The 21,143-nt window shown below is 37.6% G+C and overlaps 1 protein-coding gene across 5 annotated transcripts in view; it reads left to right on the plus strand.

Annotated features, from left to right (window-relative positions):
- Positions 1-21,143, plus strand: part of COMMD10 (COMM domain containing 10) — a 183,549-nt gene that overhangs the window by 45,695 nt on the left and 116,711 nt on the right. The window contains exon 6 of one of the 5 annotated variants that reach the window (XM_007497848.3): positions 195-1,086. The exons of the other annotated variants lie outside the window; for them this stretch is intronic. Within the exon in view, the coding sequence (XP_007497910.2) occupies positions 195-329 (135 nt within the window). The 3' untranslated portion in view covers positions 330-1,086. Of the gene's footprint in view, positions 1-194; positions 1,087-21,143 lie in introns of those variants that run through there. 5 annotated transcript variants of the gene reach the window in all.

Consider the following 21,143-nt stretch of genomic DNA (forward strand, 5'->3'; position numbering starts at 1 on the left):
AATCTCTGATATAAAGATGATACTGCTCCGATGGCAGAAAGTGAAGAATTAAGAAACCTCTTGATGAGAATGAAAGAGGAGAGGGGAAAAGCTGGCTTGAAGCTTAGTATTAAAAAAACTGCCCCCTCCCCCCCCAAAACCCCCAACCCCTCCTAAACTAAGTGTAACCGGTCCTATTACTTCCTGGCTAATAGGACAAGAAATGTCAGCTTTTATATTCTTGGACTCCGAGATCACTGCACATGGTGACTGAAGCCAAGACATCAGCTATGACCACATTGGACGGTATACGAAAAAACAGGTACATCACCTTGCTGACAAAAATCTAGATAGTCAAAGCTACAGTTTTGCCAGTAGTTATGTATAGCTGTGAGCGTTGGACCATACGTAAAGCTGAAGGGTAACCCCTTTGTATCCTGAGAAGAGAAGGAGTCAAACTCGCTGCCCTTTGGGGATCCAACCCAACAACGTAGTGGAAGGTTAAGAGCAGAGCCCAAAGCCTGTGCTGTTACATTAAAAAACGGAAACTTTATATTCTTTTTCTTGAGAAGCTATTCGGAAATGATAAGACCAGGATTTGAGTCCCAACTCTATCACCTGCCTGCATTGTGATTTTGCATGATTCTCTTGATCTCTTTGGACTACAGTTTTCTCATTGTAGAATGGGCATAAAATTACTCGGCTACCTACCTGGGTCACAAGGCTGATCTGAGGAAAGCCCTGTCTAAGTATGCTTGCTGTCTTTACTATTAAAGAATATTTTGGGTTTCTGAAAGAAAGTTCTAATCTGAAACCAAATATTATCAACCATAAAGTAGAATTTAAATGTAACCTATTGTTATTTTCTCTGACCAGATTTTTTGTAACACTGTATTTAAATGTTAGCAATTTTTCTTTTTATTTCCCCGCAGTACTTTAAATTAAATTTTTTTTTTTGCTATCCTGACCTTCATAGCCATCAATAAACTTCTACATTTCCACATATAAAGAAGTGGAGAAAAGGAGGATTATAAGTGAAACCACTAATCTCTTTTCCATACGATTTGGGTTTTAAAAAATACATAATAAATTCACCATAGTTCCAAAGCTGTCCTGCTTGTCTGTTTACTTACTGAATTTCATTCTTTTCTCTCTTGTGCATTAAAATATTTCATTGATACTTCTCTTATTTATTTTGGCATGATTGTTACTCTCCCCTCTCCCCTCTCCATTGCTCCCTTCCCTTATAACAAACATTGTCAAGCAAAACAAATTCTCACATGGACCCTCTCTGAAAATGTGCCTCTCATTCTTTGCCTCTGGCCTATCATCTCTCTCTCAAGAGGTGGGAAATGCGTCTCATTATTGATCTTCTGGACTTGTGATCTGAGTGATCTTGCGGGTCTTTGTGATCTGAGTGGCAGCCTAGAGAAGTGAGCAACTGTAGCTCGCCCCAAATGGGGATTGCTTGTGGAGGCAGATGGGGATAGAGCTTTGTCTCTTCTTCCCCTTGGCCAGAGGATGGCCTTGTGAACGTTGGGACGTTGGGACGTTGCAGGATTTGGACTTCTCATTATTATCCTATCAGTACAGTGTTCCTACTCAGGAACAACAGTACCTGGCAGCAGAGTTTGCATCAGGAGTTGAGGACAAATTAGACTTGCTGCTTGTAAGCTCCTGTTTGTAACAGGCCTCTACTCACAGCCTATGGGAATTTCATTGAGGAGTTCATAGAGGCAGAAAAGGCCTTCCAGGAATCAGAAGCTGTGTTTATCCTTTTGCTGCATGAAGGGTAAGTGGACTTGGGCCCACTTCCCCCATAGCTCTTGGTGGGAGAATGTTACTACTGACTTCTGTTTTGTAGCAACTTCTCTACTTTTCTAGTAATACCCTTTCTTTTCTCTTTTTCCTTTTTTAAAAGTTATTTATTTATTTATTTATTCATTCATTCAATCATTTATTTATTTATCAATTACATGTAGTAGTAAATTTCCACATCAGTTTTTTTTTAAAATAAAACCCTTACCTTCCATCTTGGCAGAAGAGTGGGGTCAAGTGACTTGCCCAGGGTCACACAGCTAGGAAGTGGCTGAGGCCAGATTTGAACCTAGGACCTCCCATCTCTAGGCCTGGCTCTCAATCCACTGAGCCACCCAGCTGCCCCCATCAGTTTTTTTTAAGTTATATGATCCAAATTGTCTCCCTCCCTCCCAGAGTTGGCAAGCAATTCAATCTGGGTTAAACAGGTATTATCACCCAAAACATTTCCATATTATTCATTTTTGTAAGTGACTAATCTTATAAGACCAAAACCCCACAACATATTCCCAAATAAACAAATGAAAAATTGTCTGCTTTCATCTGCATTCCTACTCCCACAGTTCTTTTTCTGGAGATGAAGAGCATTCTTTGTCATAGTCCCTCAGAATTGTTCTGGATCATTGTATTGCTGAGAGTAGCTAAGCCTATCACCTTTGATCATTCCACAAGAATACCCTTTAGTAAATGCTAATTAAGTTTGTCTTGACTAATGCATCTCATTTGACAATCCTTGGAGGGAATCATGCCAGTGAGGTCTTATAAGTACTAGAAAACCACTCCCAAGGCCTGTAGGGACCTCTAGAAACTTGAGGGGGGGAAAAGAGTTTTTCTAGGGACCTAGCCTGCCATTGCAAGTTGGGAGAGGGAGCCTAGAACATGTGTTTCTAGTCATCTCAGGTTTCTCCCTTTACAGTCATGCTGTAATTGATTTTGCCATTCTTCAACTGATGAATTCCTCCTTAGTTTCCATTTTGTAGCTATTTAGAAAACTGCTGCTCTGAATATTTTTGTGTACACAAGACTTTTCCTTCTTTGATTTTTTTTGGGAGGGGTTGTGCTTAGGGTTGTATTACATCGGTTAGTGATTTTGGGGGCATATGGTTTTCCAGAATGGCTGAGTTCTACTAGCAATACATTAGAGTATTTTTTCTTCTGCAGCCTTTTTAACATTTGTTATTTCCTTTTTTTAAAATTATCTTTTCCAGTCTGATGAATAATTATCAGTGATTTAGAACAGTTTTTAAAACATGATTTTCAATAGCTTACTTTTCTTTTGAGAACTGTTTGTTTCTGTTCTCTAAACATTTATCTTTTAGGAAATAGCTCTTGTTTTTATTTTCTACCAATTCCCTATGTATCTAGGAAATTTGAATTTATCAGAGAAACTGATAATTATATCACTTTTCACTCTTTAACCTCTCATTTAAACTCAGTTGATTCTGCTTGTGAAAACTTTTTTGAAATTTTATGTGAGTAGAATTTTACATGTTTGTGCCTTGTTTGGTCAAGAACTCTCTTCTCCAGAGTTGGGAAAGATATCTCCTTTCTTGCTCCTCTAATTTTTAATGTGACCTTTTATATAATGGCTGTGTATCTACTTGGGGTTTATTGTGACATATGGTTTGAAATTATGGTTTAACTTTATTTCTGCCAGACTGTATTTCAGTTTCCCCTTAGTTTTTTTCAGATAGTGATTCCTTACCCCAGGGATCTTTGGGTTCATGGTCATTTGTTTTTGCATCTTGTGTAGCTAATCTGTTCTGATCAACTTAAAAAAAATTTTTTTTAAAGCAGTCCCAGATAGCTTTTTTCCCTTCTTAAACCTTTACCTTCTGTCTTAAAATTGATTCTAAGTATTGATCCCCAAACAGAATAGTAGTAAAGGCAAGACGATTTAGGTTAAGTGACTTGTCCAGGATCATATGGCTAGGAAGTGTCTGAGGTCAAATTTGAATTCAGAACCTCCTGTCTCCAAGTCTGGCTCTGTCCACTGAGCCACCTAGATGCCCCCAAATTAATATCTTTCTGATTCCAAACCTAGTACCTTGTCCATTCTGCCACATAGCTGCCTTACAACTATGATATATATATATATATAACTTATTTATTCATGTAGGTTTACATTTATTCATTTTATACTTATTCTACATTTATCTTTAAATATACTTGTCTTCCCTATTTGAATGTAAGTTCTCTGTGAGTAGTAATTATTTTGTTCTTTTAATACTTTGCATAAGGTCTGGCATTTCATTTTTACTATAAAAACCTATTGATTACTAGATTTATTGGTAGAGTATGCTAAAGAGACCATCATATCATCTGTGAAAATTGATAATTTTATTTACTCTTTGCCTAAGCTTATCCTCTCAGTTTCTTTTTCTTGTCTTATTGCTATAGTTAGCATCCAAGACTATAGCAAATAAAAATGATGATAAAGAGTCTTACTTCAGATCCTGATATTTTTGGAAAGCCCTCCAACCTTTTTCAATTATAGATAATGCTGACTTGAGCATATTAAGGAAAAGCCCATTTATCCCTGTGCTTAAAAAGTTTTTTTTTTGCTTTTATGTCAAAAGCTTCTGCTTCTATTGATATAATTGTGATTTTTATAAATTTTGTTATTATTATAATCTCTTATGTTTAAAGTTTCCCTACTATTGAATCAATCTAGCATTTCTGGCATAAATTCAACTTGGTCACAGGATCTAGTCTTTTTAATATGTTGCTATCATTTTCATGATACTTTATTAAATAATTCTGAATACTTACTGATATTGGTCCATCATTTTCTTTCTCTGCTTTTGTCTCCCTAATTGAGATATAAAGTCCAAATTTGTTTCTTTTCCTCTTTTTACATGCAGTTTATATAATATTGGAATTAATTGTTCTTTGTATGTCTGACATTTTACATCTTGTACCGTTTATCTGAATTTGGATTCTTTTCAGGAACTGAGCTGTTACAACTTAAGTGTAATTTCTCTACTCAGGATTGGCTTATATACAAATAATTATATATGCTGGGTGAAGATTAAAGCATAGAATCTATGTAAAGTATAGAAAAATATTGTTTATAATCTTCATTTTAGATACTTAATTTTCTTTTTGGCTTTTAAAAAATTCTGTATTTGCTCAATGTGGTTAAAATGCCACGAGTTATTCTCAGCAATATGTACTTTTTATAAGAGAATCTTTTGTTAGAACTTAAACACAAATATTTCATAATAGAAAGAGGGGCAAAACCAGCATTCTATACAATGTATGCATTCTTAAAAACACATTTAGGCCATCTGATTCACAAAAACAGATTGACTAACCTTTGTTAGTGAGGAAAACAGATGTTAGAAATGCTATCCGTGTAATGCTGTTAGACAATCCTATCGACTGCCAAAGTTTGGAATTTCATAGCACAGTGGAGTGTATTTATCTAGGATGGTGTCTTTGAGCATAGAGGTGGGATTTGTTTTAAACTTCTTTGATAACTAGGTAAAAAATTAATAAAGGATCTCGTTACCAGCAGAAGGATTTCTTTATTGAGTATTAATGGGGCAGAATCAGGACACTTGTTTTAATACTCACTCATTTCATCTCCCAGGGGTCCCAACATTTATCCAAAGTTATCTCAAGGCAATGAATGCAATAAAGGCTTAAAACAAGCAAAAACTGAGCTTTGTAGCTAGAGACAAAGAAAGAATAAAGTTGCCTGGTTATACCTAGTTTACTAAAGGAAACTGCAAAATTAAAGACTCTTAAAATGAAAAGTACTCCAGTGATCATCTAATTATTCCCCTCATTTTAAACATAATGGTACTTGAGTCCCAGAAAAATGAAGTCACTTACTCACAGTCATATAATTGGTTGGTGGAAGCACTTGGAATAGAACCTGTGTCTTTTGATTTCCAGAACAGTAATGTTTCCAGTATAATGTGCTGCTTCTCTACATTTTTAACACTTTATCTCCATCATTTGAATTATTTTCTTATAATGGAATGCAGCAAATATTTAACCAAACAATTAATTAAAAATAAAAAAAAGCATTTTAAAGTACCTAGTCAGAGCCAGGCAATTGTGCTGAAAAGATCAGTACCTGTTCTCTAGGACTTACATTCTAGAGCTAGGGTTCTTAACCTTTTCTGGTGGAATGAACTCCTTTGGCTGTTTGATAAAGCCTTTGATCTTTTCTTGGGAGCCCCCCCCCCCTTTTTTAACCCCTACCTTCTATCTTAGAATCAGTATTGATTCTAAGAGCTGGGCAATGGGGGTTAAGTTACTTGTCCAGGGTCACACAGCTAGGAAATATCTGATGTCTAGGTCTGATTCTCTAGCTACGGAATCACCTAGCTGCTCCCTAGAATAGTGTTTTTAATAAAGCAAAATACATAGGATGATTAAGGAAATCAGTTACATACACATACTTTCAAAATAGATTTTGAACTTCACCCACCCCAGGCACCAGATCTCCTGTATTAAAAAAAGGCCACACGGGGCAGTGGAATTTAGAGTTAGAAGACGTAGGCTTAAATGCAGGCTCAGGCACGTCCCTCTGTAACCTTCAGCAAGTCATTGATTCTCTCTTGACCCCCAGTTTCCTCCTCTATAAAATAAGGAGTTTGGACTAGATAATCTGTAATATTCTTTCCAGCTCAGAATCTATGATTTTAGGAATACTTCCGTGCCTGCCAGCTGTAATTGACAGAGAACTTGTGGAAGAACTAGAGTTAGAATCCAGGTTTCTTGACCTATCATAGTTGGGTATTTTTTCATTGGGCCACACTATAGTTGTATAAATGTATATCTAAATCTATATAATTAAATTAATGTTAATTATCATGAAGTAATCGATTAAATTTACATTATTAAATCAATACTATTACTAAATTATGTATAACTACACATAATTAATCAATGTAATTTAAAGAATCACACATGCAACTGGAAAAATACTTTCCAGATTTAGGCTATACCGATTTCCCCAAGTTGTTCAGCCAGGATGTAGGAGGGGTGGGACTTGAACACAGGTCTTCTAGGCTGGCCCTGTGTGGGATATGGCATGTTGCCTTTCTCTTCTTCTTGTTTCACACAATAATATAGTGTCCTTTTCCCCTAAGTAGGGATATGGCTTCCCCTATGTCTTAAGAAGGAATGAGTATGACTTGTAGAGTCATTATTCCTTGCATTCATGGATCTGTGGCTTCAGGATCCTTGTTGCCCTTAACAGAAGACATAGTTACAAAGGATTCTCCTAAAGGGGCAGTATGGCTGTGGGCCAACTCGAAGTGTAATTTCTTATGTATAAGGTGCAAATTGCTGAAGGAAGTTTTCTCACTGGGAATTCTGCATCCCAGTGAAATCACGGGTCTAGGGCCGTCAGATGCCCAAGATAGAACTGGGATAAAGTGGCGCCTGTGGCACAATTTGAAAAAGTGACATTGAAAGCTTTTTATGAAAACAGCGAACGATTAAGATAAAAAACTGAACGTGTTCTGAAAGGCGACTACCAAAGCCAAGTCACAATCACCATCTGTGAGTATAAGAGCGTCGTCTGTGAAGTGACCTGACCTGCTGGGATCGACAAACCTAGGAAGGTGTTACTGCTTTGTATTTATTGGGTCAGAGCTTGAGAACGACAAAATAGTGAGACGTTGCGGTCTGTCGGTGACTGCCGTGCGCGCGTCAGCCTTGCTCTCCTTCGTGGAAGAGCGCAGCTTCAGCACTCCGCACCGGACCTCGAGTCCCCGAACTCGGCGCTTTGCGTCTGATCTTCACGCTGCGCCATCCCGCTTGAGGCCGTTTCCTATATGTAAAACGGGGCTGATGACAATATTTGTGTTACCTGCCGGGGCTGACGAGAAGAACAAATGGAAGGTGTAGAAGACGCCTTTCCTGCGACTTATTGGCTTAGAGAATTGCCCAGAATACGACTGCCGGGTTAAGCCACTTCTTGGGTCATAGTGCGAGTGAGCAGAGGGGGGAATTGAACCTGATCTCTGCTTCCAAGACTAGTTCTCTCCAGTACTCTGCGTCTCATTGACATCACGGCGGGGGCAGGCACGTTAGCTGAGAGTAAAGGCAGAGGTTGAGTTTCAAAACGACCTTCTTCAGAAATGCCACGTCGTTCACTATGTGGCTTAAAGTGAAAGGTAGGATTGCCGCTAGCGTAGTCATGCCCAATAGAGCTTCTCTGGGACTTTAGACAGAAAGGTTGCACCCTAGTGAATAGAGTGCTGGGCCCAGCTGCGAGATGTGGGGCGTCACTTAACCTTTGTCCGCCTCAGTTTCCTCATCTGTAAAGTAGAGATCAAAGGCACTTACCTCTCAGTGTCGTGTGGATAGACTGACATCATATTTGTAAAGCACCTAGAGAGTGCCTCGCATGTATATACATGCTTATTCCCTTTTCCCCTTTCTTAAGTAGGGATGAAGCCGTGTCTGTCTGAAAAGTGCCCTCTACCAGTACCTTGCTTATCAGCTAAAGGCAACACAGATCATTACCACAGCCCTTTGCTGAATTGAATACTGCCTCGATCCCGGCTAATCCCCGTGGATAGCTTGTCCTTTCCAGGGAATCCCAGACAGGTGTCCAGTGATTCTCATAAGCACAGTTTTTTCATTGCTTTCTTCCATTGAGACTCTCGATCCTTTGCTGTGGGATGGACGTGCCCCTGGGATCCTGAAGGCCGGGGTCGCTGGAATGCATGCTCTGGCTTGATTCTTCCAAGCTAGAGAGGCCTCAGCTGTGAGCAAATGAACACCAACCCAAGTGAATTTAGGGAGGTTCATCTCTGGTTTGGAAGTAAAGTCCCTACGGAGGGGTAGAAGGAGTCAGAGAACACGGAACAAAGGTTGGAACAAAGGTTGGGGTACGAGAGGTCGGATATCTTCTGTGCATATTTTTAAGGCTTTCTATCAAATCGGAATCTTAGAGCTAGAAAGTGGCTTTCTCAGAGGACCCCAGTCAGTGGCTGAATTAGACCTACAGACTAGGCCTCTTGTCTCCACTCAACAGGCCTCCATTCACCTAGTCTTTTTCCAACTAGTTATTTTAACACTGACTCTCCCCTGTTCAGCCTTATAGCAATATATAAGATTTCCAAGGAGCTCCAAGATACAAGTGATGTATTTTCTGATACAGTAAGTCATTATTTACCACGGTAATTCTACCTGCCAACTCATCCCTTAGTTTTCCTATATGTTAAGAGCTATTGCTTATTTGACCATTTCATTTATTGTGAGAACGAAGGTGATGAAGTATAAACTCACGGGTACCTTGTATACAGTAAGGAGGTTTTTGTTGTTGAGTAAAGAATCTTCTCATCACCTGGACCCCCTGGTGCTTCCTGGGTTAGAAGACATAATAAAGTAACAGAGGTGGTAGGTACAATCTTTTATGGGAGAAGAGAGAGGATGTTGAGACTACTTAAATTTTGACGTTTAAAACCAATTATAACTTGTCCTCAAACTTCCTTTTCTTTTTCCTTTTAAACCCTTCTCTTCCTGTCCTAGAATCAACATTGTGTGTTGGTTGTAAAGACAGGATCTCCTGTCTTTAGAACTGGCTGCGATTCACCCATCTGTCTAGCTGCCCCCCAAACCCCAAACTCTTTCTTAATGATCTTATTATAGTATCCTTTCACTTACTCTATTGCCCAGCCTTCTTCCTGTTCTTCATGTACACTTCTCCATCCCTTGTCTGCCTGTCTTTGTTCTCACTGCCTGTCTCCCATGTAAAAAAATGCATTCCCTTTTCATTTCTGCCTCTTTGAATGAGAATAGGGAATATTTTCTTCTTTGGACTGGAATCCCCATCATCTGGCACAGTATATGGCACATAGTAGCTTCTTAGGTGCTTCTGGATTGATTAGAATGCCTCGTCTCCTTCCAATCCAGCCTAAATTTCCCATTATAAGTTAAGCAAAATTTCTCAGTCTCCCTTCCCCACCCCCTTCCTTAAATTTCCTCAGTGCTGGGACTGGAGTTCAAATCTGGCCTCAGACACTTACCCTGTTTACTTTAATTTTCTCATCTGTAGAATGAGCTGGAGAAGAAAATGGTGAAACACTCCAGTACACACACACAGACACAGACAGAGACACACACCCCCTTTTATTTTCCACTGGCTTGATTGTAGGCTCAGCTGTTCAGCTTTTTTGTTTTCGTTTCCCCAGCATTTAATACAATTTCTGACACATGGCTATGTCTTGAATGCTTGTAGATTCATTAAGTCCAGTCTTTTGAATTTCCCATTTCCATAAAACGTTTTGAGATACATTCTGTTGTCAAAAAAGCCAATTTATAGTTTAATTTTTAGCTTTATTTCAAGTGATATAACATATGTAAAGTGTTAAATTGATGTATAAAATTCCTTTAAAGTGATGTATAACTGTCACCCATCTTATTTTTCTCAATGCCTATTATTGTAGACTTCACAGAAACTGCTGTGAACAACAGGAGATGGGTTTGACTGATATTAGTGATATTTAATATCCTTTTTACTTTTCTTTAAGCTGCGAAAACGAAAATACTTTTATTTGTGTAAGGAAAAATTATAGAAGTCAATTATTTCAACAAATTAAACTCCTGAAAATTTTAAGAGAACTTTAGAATTTAATACTCTATAGATAAAAAAAATGGGCTGGAAATGACAAATAATTTCTAATTTTAAACGAATTTTCTTTTTTAATATGCTTTTAACAAACATGAACAATGTCCAGTATTGATTCCAAGACAGAAGGTAAGAGTTCTAAAAAAATAAAATAAAAAAAATAAAGAGATGATGGTAGTAAATGAAAGGCATTTTTTTTTAAAACCCTGGGTTTTAAAATACGGGGTATTGGTTCCAAGGCAGAAGAGTGGTAAGGGCTAGGCAATGGGGGTTAAGTGACTTGCCCAGGGTCACCCAGCTGGGAAATGTCTGAGTCCAGATTTCAACCTAGGACCCCCTGGCTCTCAATCCACTGAGCTACCCTGCTGGTGTCCCCCATCATCTCTTTATTAATGAAGAAAAAAACCCTGTTTGGGTGAAAGAATACTGTTTCTGTCTTGGGGCTGTATATTCTAGATTAGATTTATCCTAAATCTGTTTTTCATTAATTGTTTTTTTCAAAGGCAAGGTGAATGTGGCTTTAATATTAAGGGTCTTTTTAAAAAAATGAGAAGAGAAGCAGATTTTATACGTTTTACCTTAACTAAAACAAAGGATAGAAGCAGCTACTAAATACTAAACAGATAAATTTGACAAGACAAAACTGAAAAGTTTCTATACAAGCAAAATTAATGCATCTAAAATAACAAGGGAAATGGTTAAATGGGAAAATATTTCTATCACATTTCTCAGTTAAGAATTTAGAATCCAAGGGGGAATCTGGGTAGCTCAGTGGATTGAGAACCAGGCCTAGAGACAGGGGGTCCTAGGTTGAAATCTGGACTCAGATACTTCCCAGCTGTGTGACCCTGGGCAAGTCACTTGATCTCCATTGCCTAGCCCTTACCACTCTTCTGCCTTGGAGCCAATACACAGCATTGACTCCAAGACGGAAGGTGAGGGTTAAAAAAAAATATCCAAGAGATATTGACAAGTAACAGATCTTTTCATCTCTCTGTTTCTCTCTCTTGTCTCTGAATAGCTATTCCCCAAAAGATTTGTGGTCAAAGCATATGAACATAACAATTCCCAAAAGAAGAAATTAAAGTTATCAAAGCTCTTAAAGGAACTACGATTAACTATTAACAAATAATTTATCTGATCATTAATTATAAAAGAACTTAAAATTAAAACAACTCATATCACATCCAGTGAAGATGCCAAAAGATGGCAAAGATGCCAAAAGATGCAACTAGCAAGTTTTGAAAGGGTTGTGAGAAGATAGATACATTAGTGTATTTTTGGTGGATCTTTGATTTAGTTCAACCATTTTAGGAAAACAATTTGAATTGTGCAAATCAAATGACTAAAATATCGGTACCCCCCATATTCAGCAAGATATTCGTCACAGCACTTTTTTGTGGTAGCAAAGAAGTAGAAACAAAATTGACGCACATATATTAGATAGAGGTTAAACAAATTAAAGTACAGGAATAGAATGGAATCTTTCTCTGCTATAAGAAATGAAGAGTATGATGACTACTCAGAAGCATGGAAGGACTTTAATTAACTGATGTAGAGTGGAGCAAGCAGAACCAAGAAAACATATAGACAATGACTACAACAGCGTAAATGGAAAGAACAATTACAAAAAGTCAGTAAATCCAGGACGACTGGGAATCCAAATTTCTTCTAATAAGTATAGAAATTTAATGGGTTTTTATGACAGGCAGGAAAGCTTAGAGTAGCATTTTTAATCTGAATTTTGTGAACTTTAAAAAATTATAGCTACGTTTAAATATGATTGGTTTCTTTTGTAATCTTGTATATTTTATGCATGTAAAAATATTGTTCTGGGGAGGAGTCCATGGCCGTGGAGAGGTTGAGGACTGCTAGTTTAGAGGAAGGAGCACTAATTGGAATTAGAAGACTTACGTTCAACACTTCGTTAAAACTCCATCTTTGTGACTTTGAGCAAGTCACGCCCCAGAGAACCTTCCATATGTATAAAACAAAGATAACGAATACATATATTTGCTACTTATAGGTTTGTTGTGAGAAAACTACTTTGTTCACTGTAAGCTCCACATAAATGAATTTTCCTGCTTACAAATATAGGCATTATATGGAAAAGAGAGAAAAAACAAAAATCTGTTTTTAGTTCATTTTTAATTCATTAATTGGAACTTACCACGAGTGATTAGAAGATGGTAAGAAAAGTTATTCTTCCTTTTAGTTTTTGCTTCTCCTTTTAAGAGTTTAGGGTTAATCATAACCAATTTTAGGTAATAAGACAACATTTGAGGGAAAAACAGCTATCCCAAAATGCCCGGTGGTAATCTTCTGGGTTAATGAATTCTTTAAAAATGACTGAGGCCTTTTGTTTTTCCATAGTACCTTCCTTGTTATTTGCCTCCCCCAAACTGAACTTTTCTTTATTACACAGAAAAATCAGTTAAAGGGAACTCAACCTAAATAGTAGCTCTACTAGGCAGTTTATTTAAGGCTTTACGTCTACCAGAGGAAGGAAGTGTGTTTCACCCTCTGTTCTCTTGAACCAAGAGTAGTTATTACAAATAATTAGAGTTTGGTTGTCTCCTAATGGGATTTTCACTTACATTATTATAGTCTTTATCAACAGGGTGTCCTAAAAGTCTTAGTGCAGTTTTAAGCCTTAATAGCATGTGTGTAATCCTCAGAGTAGTATTTGGCTTGTTGTAACCCTAATTTTCAAGGCCCCTTAATATTCCTCTTCTTTAGACTAAAGCTTCCCTCCACGCCCACCCCATAAAACTTTTTGTTTTCCTGACCTATTTTCAAAAACCTTGAGAAGAGCTTATTTGGACCTTGGCAAGAAAGCCAAACTAGAAGCTAAGCTGAAGGCGGGGAAGTGCAGTGAGTTTCAGAAGTTATGGTCCCAGTATTATGGTCCCAGCCTGGGAATCCCACGAGATCCTGGGCTTTTCTTGATCAGGGGGGTCTTTAGGGGTACGTAATGTTGACAACCACCCGCTCCAAACTGTAAACATCACAGCCCCCCTTCTGTGGCATTGGACAGAGGGGAGGAGGAGAATCTTGGGTCAGAATTGTTAAAAAAAAAAGTCTGTGACTGTACCTAGATTTTGCCTGAGCAAGCCAATTGTGTGGGCAGAATACCTTTTCCTTCCCTTCCCCTCTCGCTTCACCCCCTTGCCTGCAGTCTGCTGTTTTCTCCAAATAAAGCAGCTTTTCTCTGCCAGCCTCCTATCAAGTCTCCTGTCTGTTCAGGAGAGTGATTTCTGGGGCTATGAGCTGCCCCCCAATTTCCTTCCATACATAGCACATAATGTTTGATCTTTTGGTTGTATTTACTTTACTCCGCATTATTTATGCCATTTCCCATGCTTTTCTAAATGATGATACTTTGATCAATTGCCTATTTGCTTCACAGGTTTATTGTGAGAATAATAATCAGAAAAATGAGAGCTTGACATTTTGAGGTTTACAGTGCACTTTATTTTTCATTTTCTCTTCATAACTACTTGGGAGGTAGGGTCTGGATCATCCTCACCTCATAGTTGAGGAAACTGAGGCAGATAACTATTAAATTAACTGTTCTGCGTTGGGAGATAAAGTGCTTTCCATGAGGAACAGGAAGAAGCCCAGACTCATTGAATCACAAAATACAGGGAAGAGAATAAGGTGTATCTAAAGTATTTTGTAAACCATTAAATGTTATACAGATGTTGGCTCTTATGAGTGAGGTAGTTATTAATAATAAGTAATTTGAATAAAAATAAGGTTGACATGATAACAGCTGATGCTTATTATGCTTTTCTACTCATAAAGCATTTTTCTTATAATACATGTAACCTGAGTGGTACACATATTATTATTTTCATCTTGCTTATTAGAAGGATCAATCAAATGTCTTGTCCAAGGACATGTGACTAGTAAGTGGTAGAGCCAGCATTAGAGAGAGGTAAGGTCTTTTAACTGCAGCTTCACGATTTTTTGGACATAATTATATACCTCTTCCTACAGTATAGTAAAACGGCTTCTGAATGAATGTCGATTTTTATAGATTCTCGATCTAGCCTTATTAAATATAAAACAAGATTATGTGATTTAAGTGAGTCATTTGATTTCTTTTCCTCTCTAGAAACAATATCCCTTCTGAAGTTTTGTGAGAATACAAGATATGTTAATGGCTTTAAGCTTTTTAGGAAAAAAGTCACTATAGAGAGAAACCTTAAGTATACGTATATTAAAATTGAAAGTGTTTTTTAATGGAAATATGAACATATTTACTAGTCCAGGGATTTGGAGTCCACTTAGTGCCATAGCTACCAAGAAGAAAAAGTAAGGTGATCACTTGTCAAAGTATTTGGGTAATGATATCGGGCTGAGAATTTTTGAGGCAATACATGCTCTTTTCAGTTTGTTTGTCCTCCATTAAGGATGCAGGCTTATTTTAACCATTGACATCTTTAATTACAATCTTGTAGGTACACTGTCCTGAACTAATTGTTAGATTGTCACCTCTGTTTTGTGTGGATATCCTTTATAAATTGAGCTTCTAAGCACATTCTCTTTGCAAAAAGCGTATTGTGGCATTTAGACTTGAAATGTATTTTGTGAAATCATCTATTTGTATTCAACTGGCAAAGTCTTAATTATATTTTATTTTTCTAGAGCACTTATTTCTAATATAGGATGATAATTCTGCAAACCATTTTAGAGCAACAAATTCATAGAAAACATTGTTTTGTTTCCTGTGGTCTCATGTGATAGCAATTTGTGATTAATAAAATGATAATTAAAATTTAATTAAAATATAGCATTATAGGTATTTGTTATGGTCCTTGAGTTAGGCAAATATATTATTTTTTCAGTGTAATCTTCTTATTCTAAAATGACTATTTCTTTATATGATTTGTATTAGTGGTTTCAGGAATTGCATAGCAGAATATAATGTCATTGACAATGACTTTTATACTTCTTTTCAGTATTTGTAAGTATTTCTTTTTTGTAGTCACTGTGACAATATATCTTTAGTGGAGGACAAACTGAAAAGAGCATGTACTGTCTCAAAAATTCTCAGCAAGATGTTATCTAGCAAGTATCTAAGGCTGGATTTGAACTCAGGTCTTCCTGACTCTAGGCCCTACAATATTTGTTGCTGCCTTCCAGCTGCCTCTATAATCAATTAATAACCATGCCAGGTACTGCAGTAGGCATTGGAGATACAAAGACAATGAAGGTGAAAGTTGTTCTCAAAGAACTTCTTTTCTAAGAGATGGGGGTTAGGGAGGAAGGGGACCATAGGTACATCTTTAAGTAAATGCAGAATACATACAACGGAAATATAGGATAGTTTTAGAAGTAATTATATTAGCAATTGGGGAGGAATTAGGCAGGGTTTTATGCAGATAACCTTTAAACTAAATTTCAATGGAAACTAGGGCTTCCATGAGGCTAAGGTGGGGATGGATAGTGTAAGAATTTAAATTTAGGCTTTTATGCTAATATGAAAATTATAAAGTAATATTTTGGTTGGCTATTTAAAAATATTACAGCTTAAGTCAAATGACTTTTAGCAGCTTTTTTTACAAAGAGGTGGAAAGAGTGAAAGTAGAAAAATGTAGATAAAGAGACAGATTCTAATAAGCCTATCAGCGTTTCTCCTGAGAAGTCAGGCTCTGCCTCAGCAGGGCTTCCCCAGGACTCTGTCTCCATGTGGATTTCCCGATAATCCTTAGCCAGAAGTTCCAGTGGTGTCTTCAGCCAGGGTTCTACCACCGTAGCCTCCTCCAAAGCAGGAATCTCTGGAACCAATCTCTCCAAAAGCCAGGAAAGGAAAGCCAGCTATTCACCCAGCAAGCCTATGCAGCATCCAGGGAAAGAGTCTCCTCCTCCAGTCCCTCTCACCAAGCCAGAGAGAATGACTGAGTTCTTGAGCTGGCCTTTTAAAGCAGTTTTCTCAGTGTCACTTCCTGTCACTCCCCCACTTTATGAGAACCAATCACAGTCTTTCATTTTGCCTAGCACTGCCCAAGGGGATGGGCAGTGACCTTTGGAGTGACTTGCAAACTTTCTTAGTGTCAAGTAGGGGTATTTTAAGTTCTTGATTTTTTTAGTTAAAAATAGTCAAGGGGAGAATTAATCCTATCTTCACAATAGTGTTCCAAGCATTAAAGGCAGATGTTGTTTGTGAGGAACAGCAAGGGGGTCAGTATGGCTGAAATATAGAATTTGTGGGGAATCAGGTATAAGGAGACTGAAAAGGTAGCTAGGACGAGGTTCTAAAGAGATTTAAATGCCACACATAGGAGTTTGTTAGAGGTAATAAAGAGTCTGTTAGAAGGGTTTTATTGTTGTTTATTTTGAGGCTAGAACTCGCTGCCTCTGACAGAAGCAGCTGGCGAACCCCCATTCACCATGCCGCCACCACCTTCGAAGATGAGCGACGTCGACGTCTTGCCGCTGCGCGTGAACGCCGACACCAGGCTACAACCGCACCTCCCGTCACAACTGGTGTCCCAGGCCCCGTGTGCCACAGACTGTGCGCCTCAGCCTTTGGACTCCAAAGCCACAGGAGGGTACATCAGTAGATGATGATGCACAAAGACCATCGTCATTCTCGGTCACCGAGAGTCTACCACTAACTACACTGTTTTGAGACTGGATCTCCCTGTTTTGCCTCGATGGGAAATGCATTGGCTGATCTTTACCCTTCTCTCACTACTGATTGGCCCAGGAGCTTTGACCTGGTTGGTTTCTAATCTAGAACAGTTTGCTGCTCCCTAGACCTCCTGTTGGCTTTTCTCTCCTAGAGTCTCTTTATACTCAGTGTGGACAACCCATCAGTTTAGTAATCTGTAGCTCAGAACTCCAGGATTCTAGTGATCTGTCAGCCACAGCATCCCCTTCCTGCTCTGCCACCTGCCCAACTCATCTAGACTTTAGGGGAATGCTATGGTTAAACCTTCAGGTAAGGGAAATTACCCAGGCTCCTCTGGGAGGATGGATTGGAGTGGAAAGACGCTTGAAAGAGGAAAACCAAAGAGAAGGCTATTGCAGTAGTATAGGTGACCTGGGGTGGTGGTTATGTGTGGAGGAAAGGGGATGTGTATACAGACTCGTGGCGATAGAAGCAGGCTTGGCAAGAGCCTAAGAGAAAGATGTGAGGATGGAGTATGCTCTAGGCATGAGAGCACATTCTGTGCAAAGAGACAGAGATAGGAGATGGCCTGCCTTTTGTGAAAAAGTCAGTCTGATTGTGATGAAGAAGATTGATATAGAATACGTCTGCAAAGGTTTGTAACTTGGGAAGGCTTTTCCTTGCCAGCTTGACCTTCTTACAAATTAAGAATGGCTGGAGTTTGTTAAGCAGGGCAGTGTCATGGTCAGCCTGTGCTTCTGAAATATTACTTTGTCAGTTGTGTAGAAGATAGATTAAAGAGGAGAGAGGAGAGAGGGAGGCTATTACAATAAGAGGGGGAACGTGAGGAGCACCTGAACTTGAGTGATGGGTGTTTCAGTGAATTAAGGGCATTGGCGTATTTCATTAATTACACATTGGGGGGAAATATTACTAGATCTTGGGGTTTGTGCCCCATTCTGATGCAATAAATTGTCGAGAGTGAGCAAAGTTCTTTTATTTGAAATAAGAGTAGAAGCAAACTTCATTTTCAGGGATGTGCGTGTTTTCAACCACGGTTAAATCTCAGCATCTCTAAGGAACATTCAGATAATTGGTATTGGGCTTTACCTTCTGGCAGGGGTCAGCAGGTGTCTCAGTAAATAAGGGTTGAAAGGGTATTCTGTTTGGCACTGCTGCTGAAACAAGAAATTGTTATCTTGCCCCATAAAATGTGCTTGCTAGATGGTTATAAATGAGGAACAAAACAAGATATGAAAATCACCATTTTAACATTAAGAGTAATAATATATGGGCTATAGATTTAGGATATCTGTTTATTTGTTGTTGTTTTTTTCTTGTCTTAGTGTTTTCGTCATTTGTGCTAAGTTGAAATGGAAGTATATCATAGTACTACTCTGTGAAACAATTCCTAGTTGTCCAATTCTGTCCAAAAAGAATAATATCACCATATGTTCATTTGGTGCACAAATGCCAGGTGAGAGAAAAAGAGAAAAACCTATTCACAAGATTTGAATATCCAAATGAGTTTCATTAAAGGATATTCTGTACAGGTAGCCAAGGCCTTGAGAGGGCTATAGATGAGCAGGATTGGTCTCTGCTGGATGTTTGTTATATTTCTCTTAGGAACAGAACTAAACTTCCAGGACTCCAAGTGGCAGGAGATGGATTTAGCATCTTTGGTTCATTGGAAGGGTTTATATACTATCAATGATTCATACTGATGAAATCTTAACTATTTTTTGAAATTGTAGATTGGACTACTTGGAGAGTAAATCTGTTTACTGACAAGATGTGCGGGATGAGGGAGAAGGGGGTATCAGACTGAGGTTACAGCCATAGTTTGACCGAGAAAATGATGCTATTGACAAAGAGACAAATGGCATGAAAAGGCATTTATTAAATGTTTACTATGTGCCAGGCACTATGTTAAGTGGTAGAAATGCAAAAAACAAAAATTGGATGAACGTTCTTGTAGAAATCAATGAAATCAAGAAAATGTTTAGGGTCAATGATCAGGGTTTTAGAAATGTTGAACTTGAGCTGTCATTGGGACTTCAAAGAAATGTCATGTGCAACTTTCAAATGCTAATTCATCTGAAACTTAAATTCTCCTGCACAAAGGTGATACATATAAGTGAATAAGGTTATAAAAGAAAATTACAAATGGAATGTCCGTTAGCAGAGCTTTGTACAACACCTACATTGGAGGTTTGTGAGAAGGAAAAGGATCTGCCACAGGAGGTAAAGGAAATAATGTTAGATGGCGAGGAGGTTAGGTAGGAGTGTGGTTTCATGGAATCTGAAGAAATATAGTATAAAAGAGGGAGGGGGTAGGTGACACTTTTGGAGGCTCCGGAAGACTTCTTATTACATTTCTGATAAATTACCTCTTATCTTTAATATTTACAACCTGGCCCCAACTTGTTATTCCAGCCTTTTTTTTATATCCCCTTCCCCACACACTGTGCTCCCACCCAACTGGTTTACTTGTTTTATTTACTATGCAGCAACTCATCTCACACCTCTGGACACTTTCAAGAGCTATTCCTTCATTCCTGGAGTGGCCTTCTTCTTTACCTCCACCTATTCAAATCTTTGCAAAGCTCAACTAAAGTGCTACCCCTACTAGAGAATTTTATCTGCTCTCCTACTCCCATAGTCATTTGAGTTCTCTAAAGAAATTACTTGATATGTTTTTTGCATATAATATCAATTTACTTATCTCAAAAGATCATTTTGTCTTTATGTATTCCTAGCTGATTCCTATATATTCTTTTCTGATAGATACATGTGCTTATTGCTCAACTAAATGAAGCACAATGTGATAGATTGCTTAGAAACAGTAACTTCAGACAGTTTATTTTATTAATTCATTAACATAGCAAAAATTTCCGATTATTGTGAATATTCTAGCTAGCTTATTGGGTTTTATTGGTTTCATTGGTGAAGAGAGGAGGGGCAGAGGATCAGGAGCAGATCATTTCAGTTATAGATGACTAGTGCTGATTCTCTTCTTTCCTTTCTTCTTCCTTTGCAAAGAGAGGTTGGCGGTTGGAAAATAAAGAAAAGAATTAAAGAGGTTATGATGGAAGAAAATATATAGCATAACAGTCATGACAGTGAATGTAAATGAAATGAACTCACCCATGAAATGGAGGAGGATATTGGAATTGATTAGAAAGCATAAATTCAAAAATAGTTTGTTATAATAAACACATTTAAAGTATTAACTAGTGTCAAACAAGATTAAAGTAAAAGACTAGAGCAGAATTTATTATATTTGAGGCAAACAAAAACACCAGGGATAGCAAACATGATCTTATATAAGACAACAATAAAAATGGATTTGTTCAAAAGAGATAAGCAGGGAAACTACATTAAATTTAAAGACCACACTTGGTAATGAAACAATATTAATAATTGAATATACCCACCATTTAGCATAACTTTTAAGTACTCAGAGGAAAAATTAATTAAATTCTAGAAAGGAATAGGAAAAACATAATAGTTGTATACTTCAGTAAGGTCTTTTCAGATATGGCAAATCTAATAATTTGATAAATAAGAAAGAGCTCTAGGGCCTATATAGGATTTTTAGAAAATTTATATATGTCAGTTGTCTGGTATTTATTGAATGGAAACAGAAAAGAATATACATATGTCTTAGCTTTATATGTCTCATTTATTAAAACTGAATATGTGCAAGAGCCTAAAAATATCATAAACACATGCAGTAAAGCAGAAGTAGGGAAACATGCTTTACTGACCTGACCTTATAATGTAATAAAATTTATAACCAACAAATAGCATTTGAAGATTTTAAACTTGAATGGATACAAAATCATTTAATACTAAAAAAATTAATGTCTTAAAAGGACAAATTGTAAAAATAAGAGATAATTTCATTAAAGACAATGACAACCATGAGATTATATATCAAAACATCTGTAACAAAATCAAAGAGTCCTTAGGGAAAATTAGTTTATCTTAACTCTTTTATTAATATGATAAAGAGATCAATGAATTAGATGCTCAACTAAAAAATAGAACAAAACCGAAACCTAGAGAAACAACAAGCCCAAGCCCCCAATTATACACAAAAAATAGATATTCTGAAAA

The sequence above is a fragment of the Monodelphis domestica genome, chromosome 7, assembly GCF_027887165.1.
Source record: "Monodelphis domestica isolate mMonDom1 chromosome 7, mMonDom1.pri, whole genome shotgun sequence".
Taxonomy (NCBI): domain Eukaryota; kingdom Metazoa; phylum Chordata; class Mammalia; order Didelphimorphia; family Didelphidae; genus Monodelphis; species Monodelphis domestica.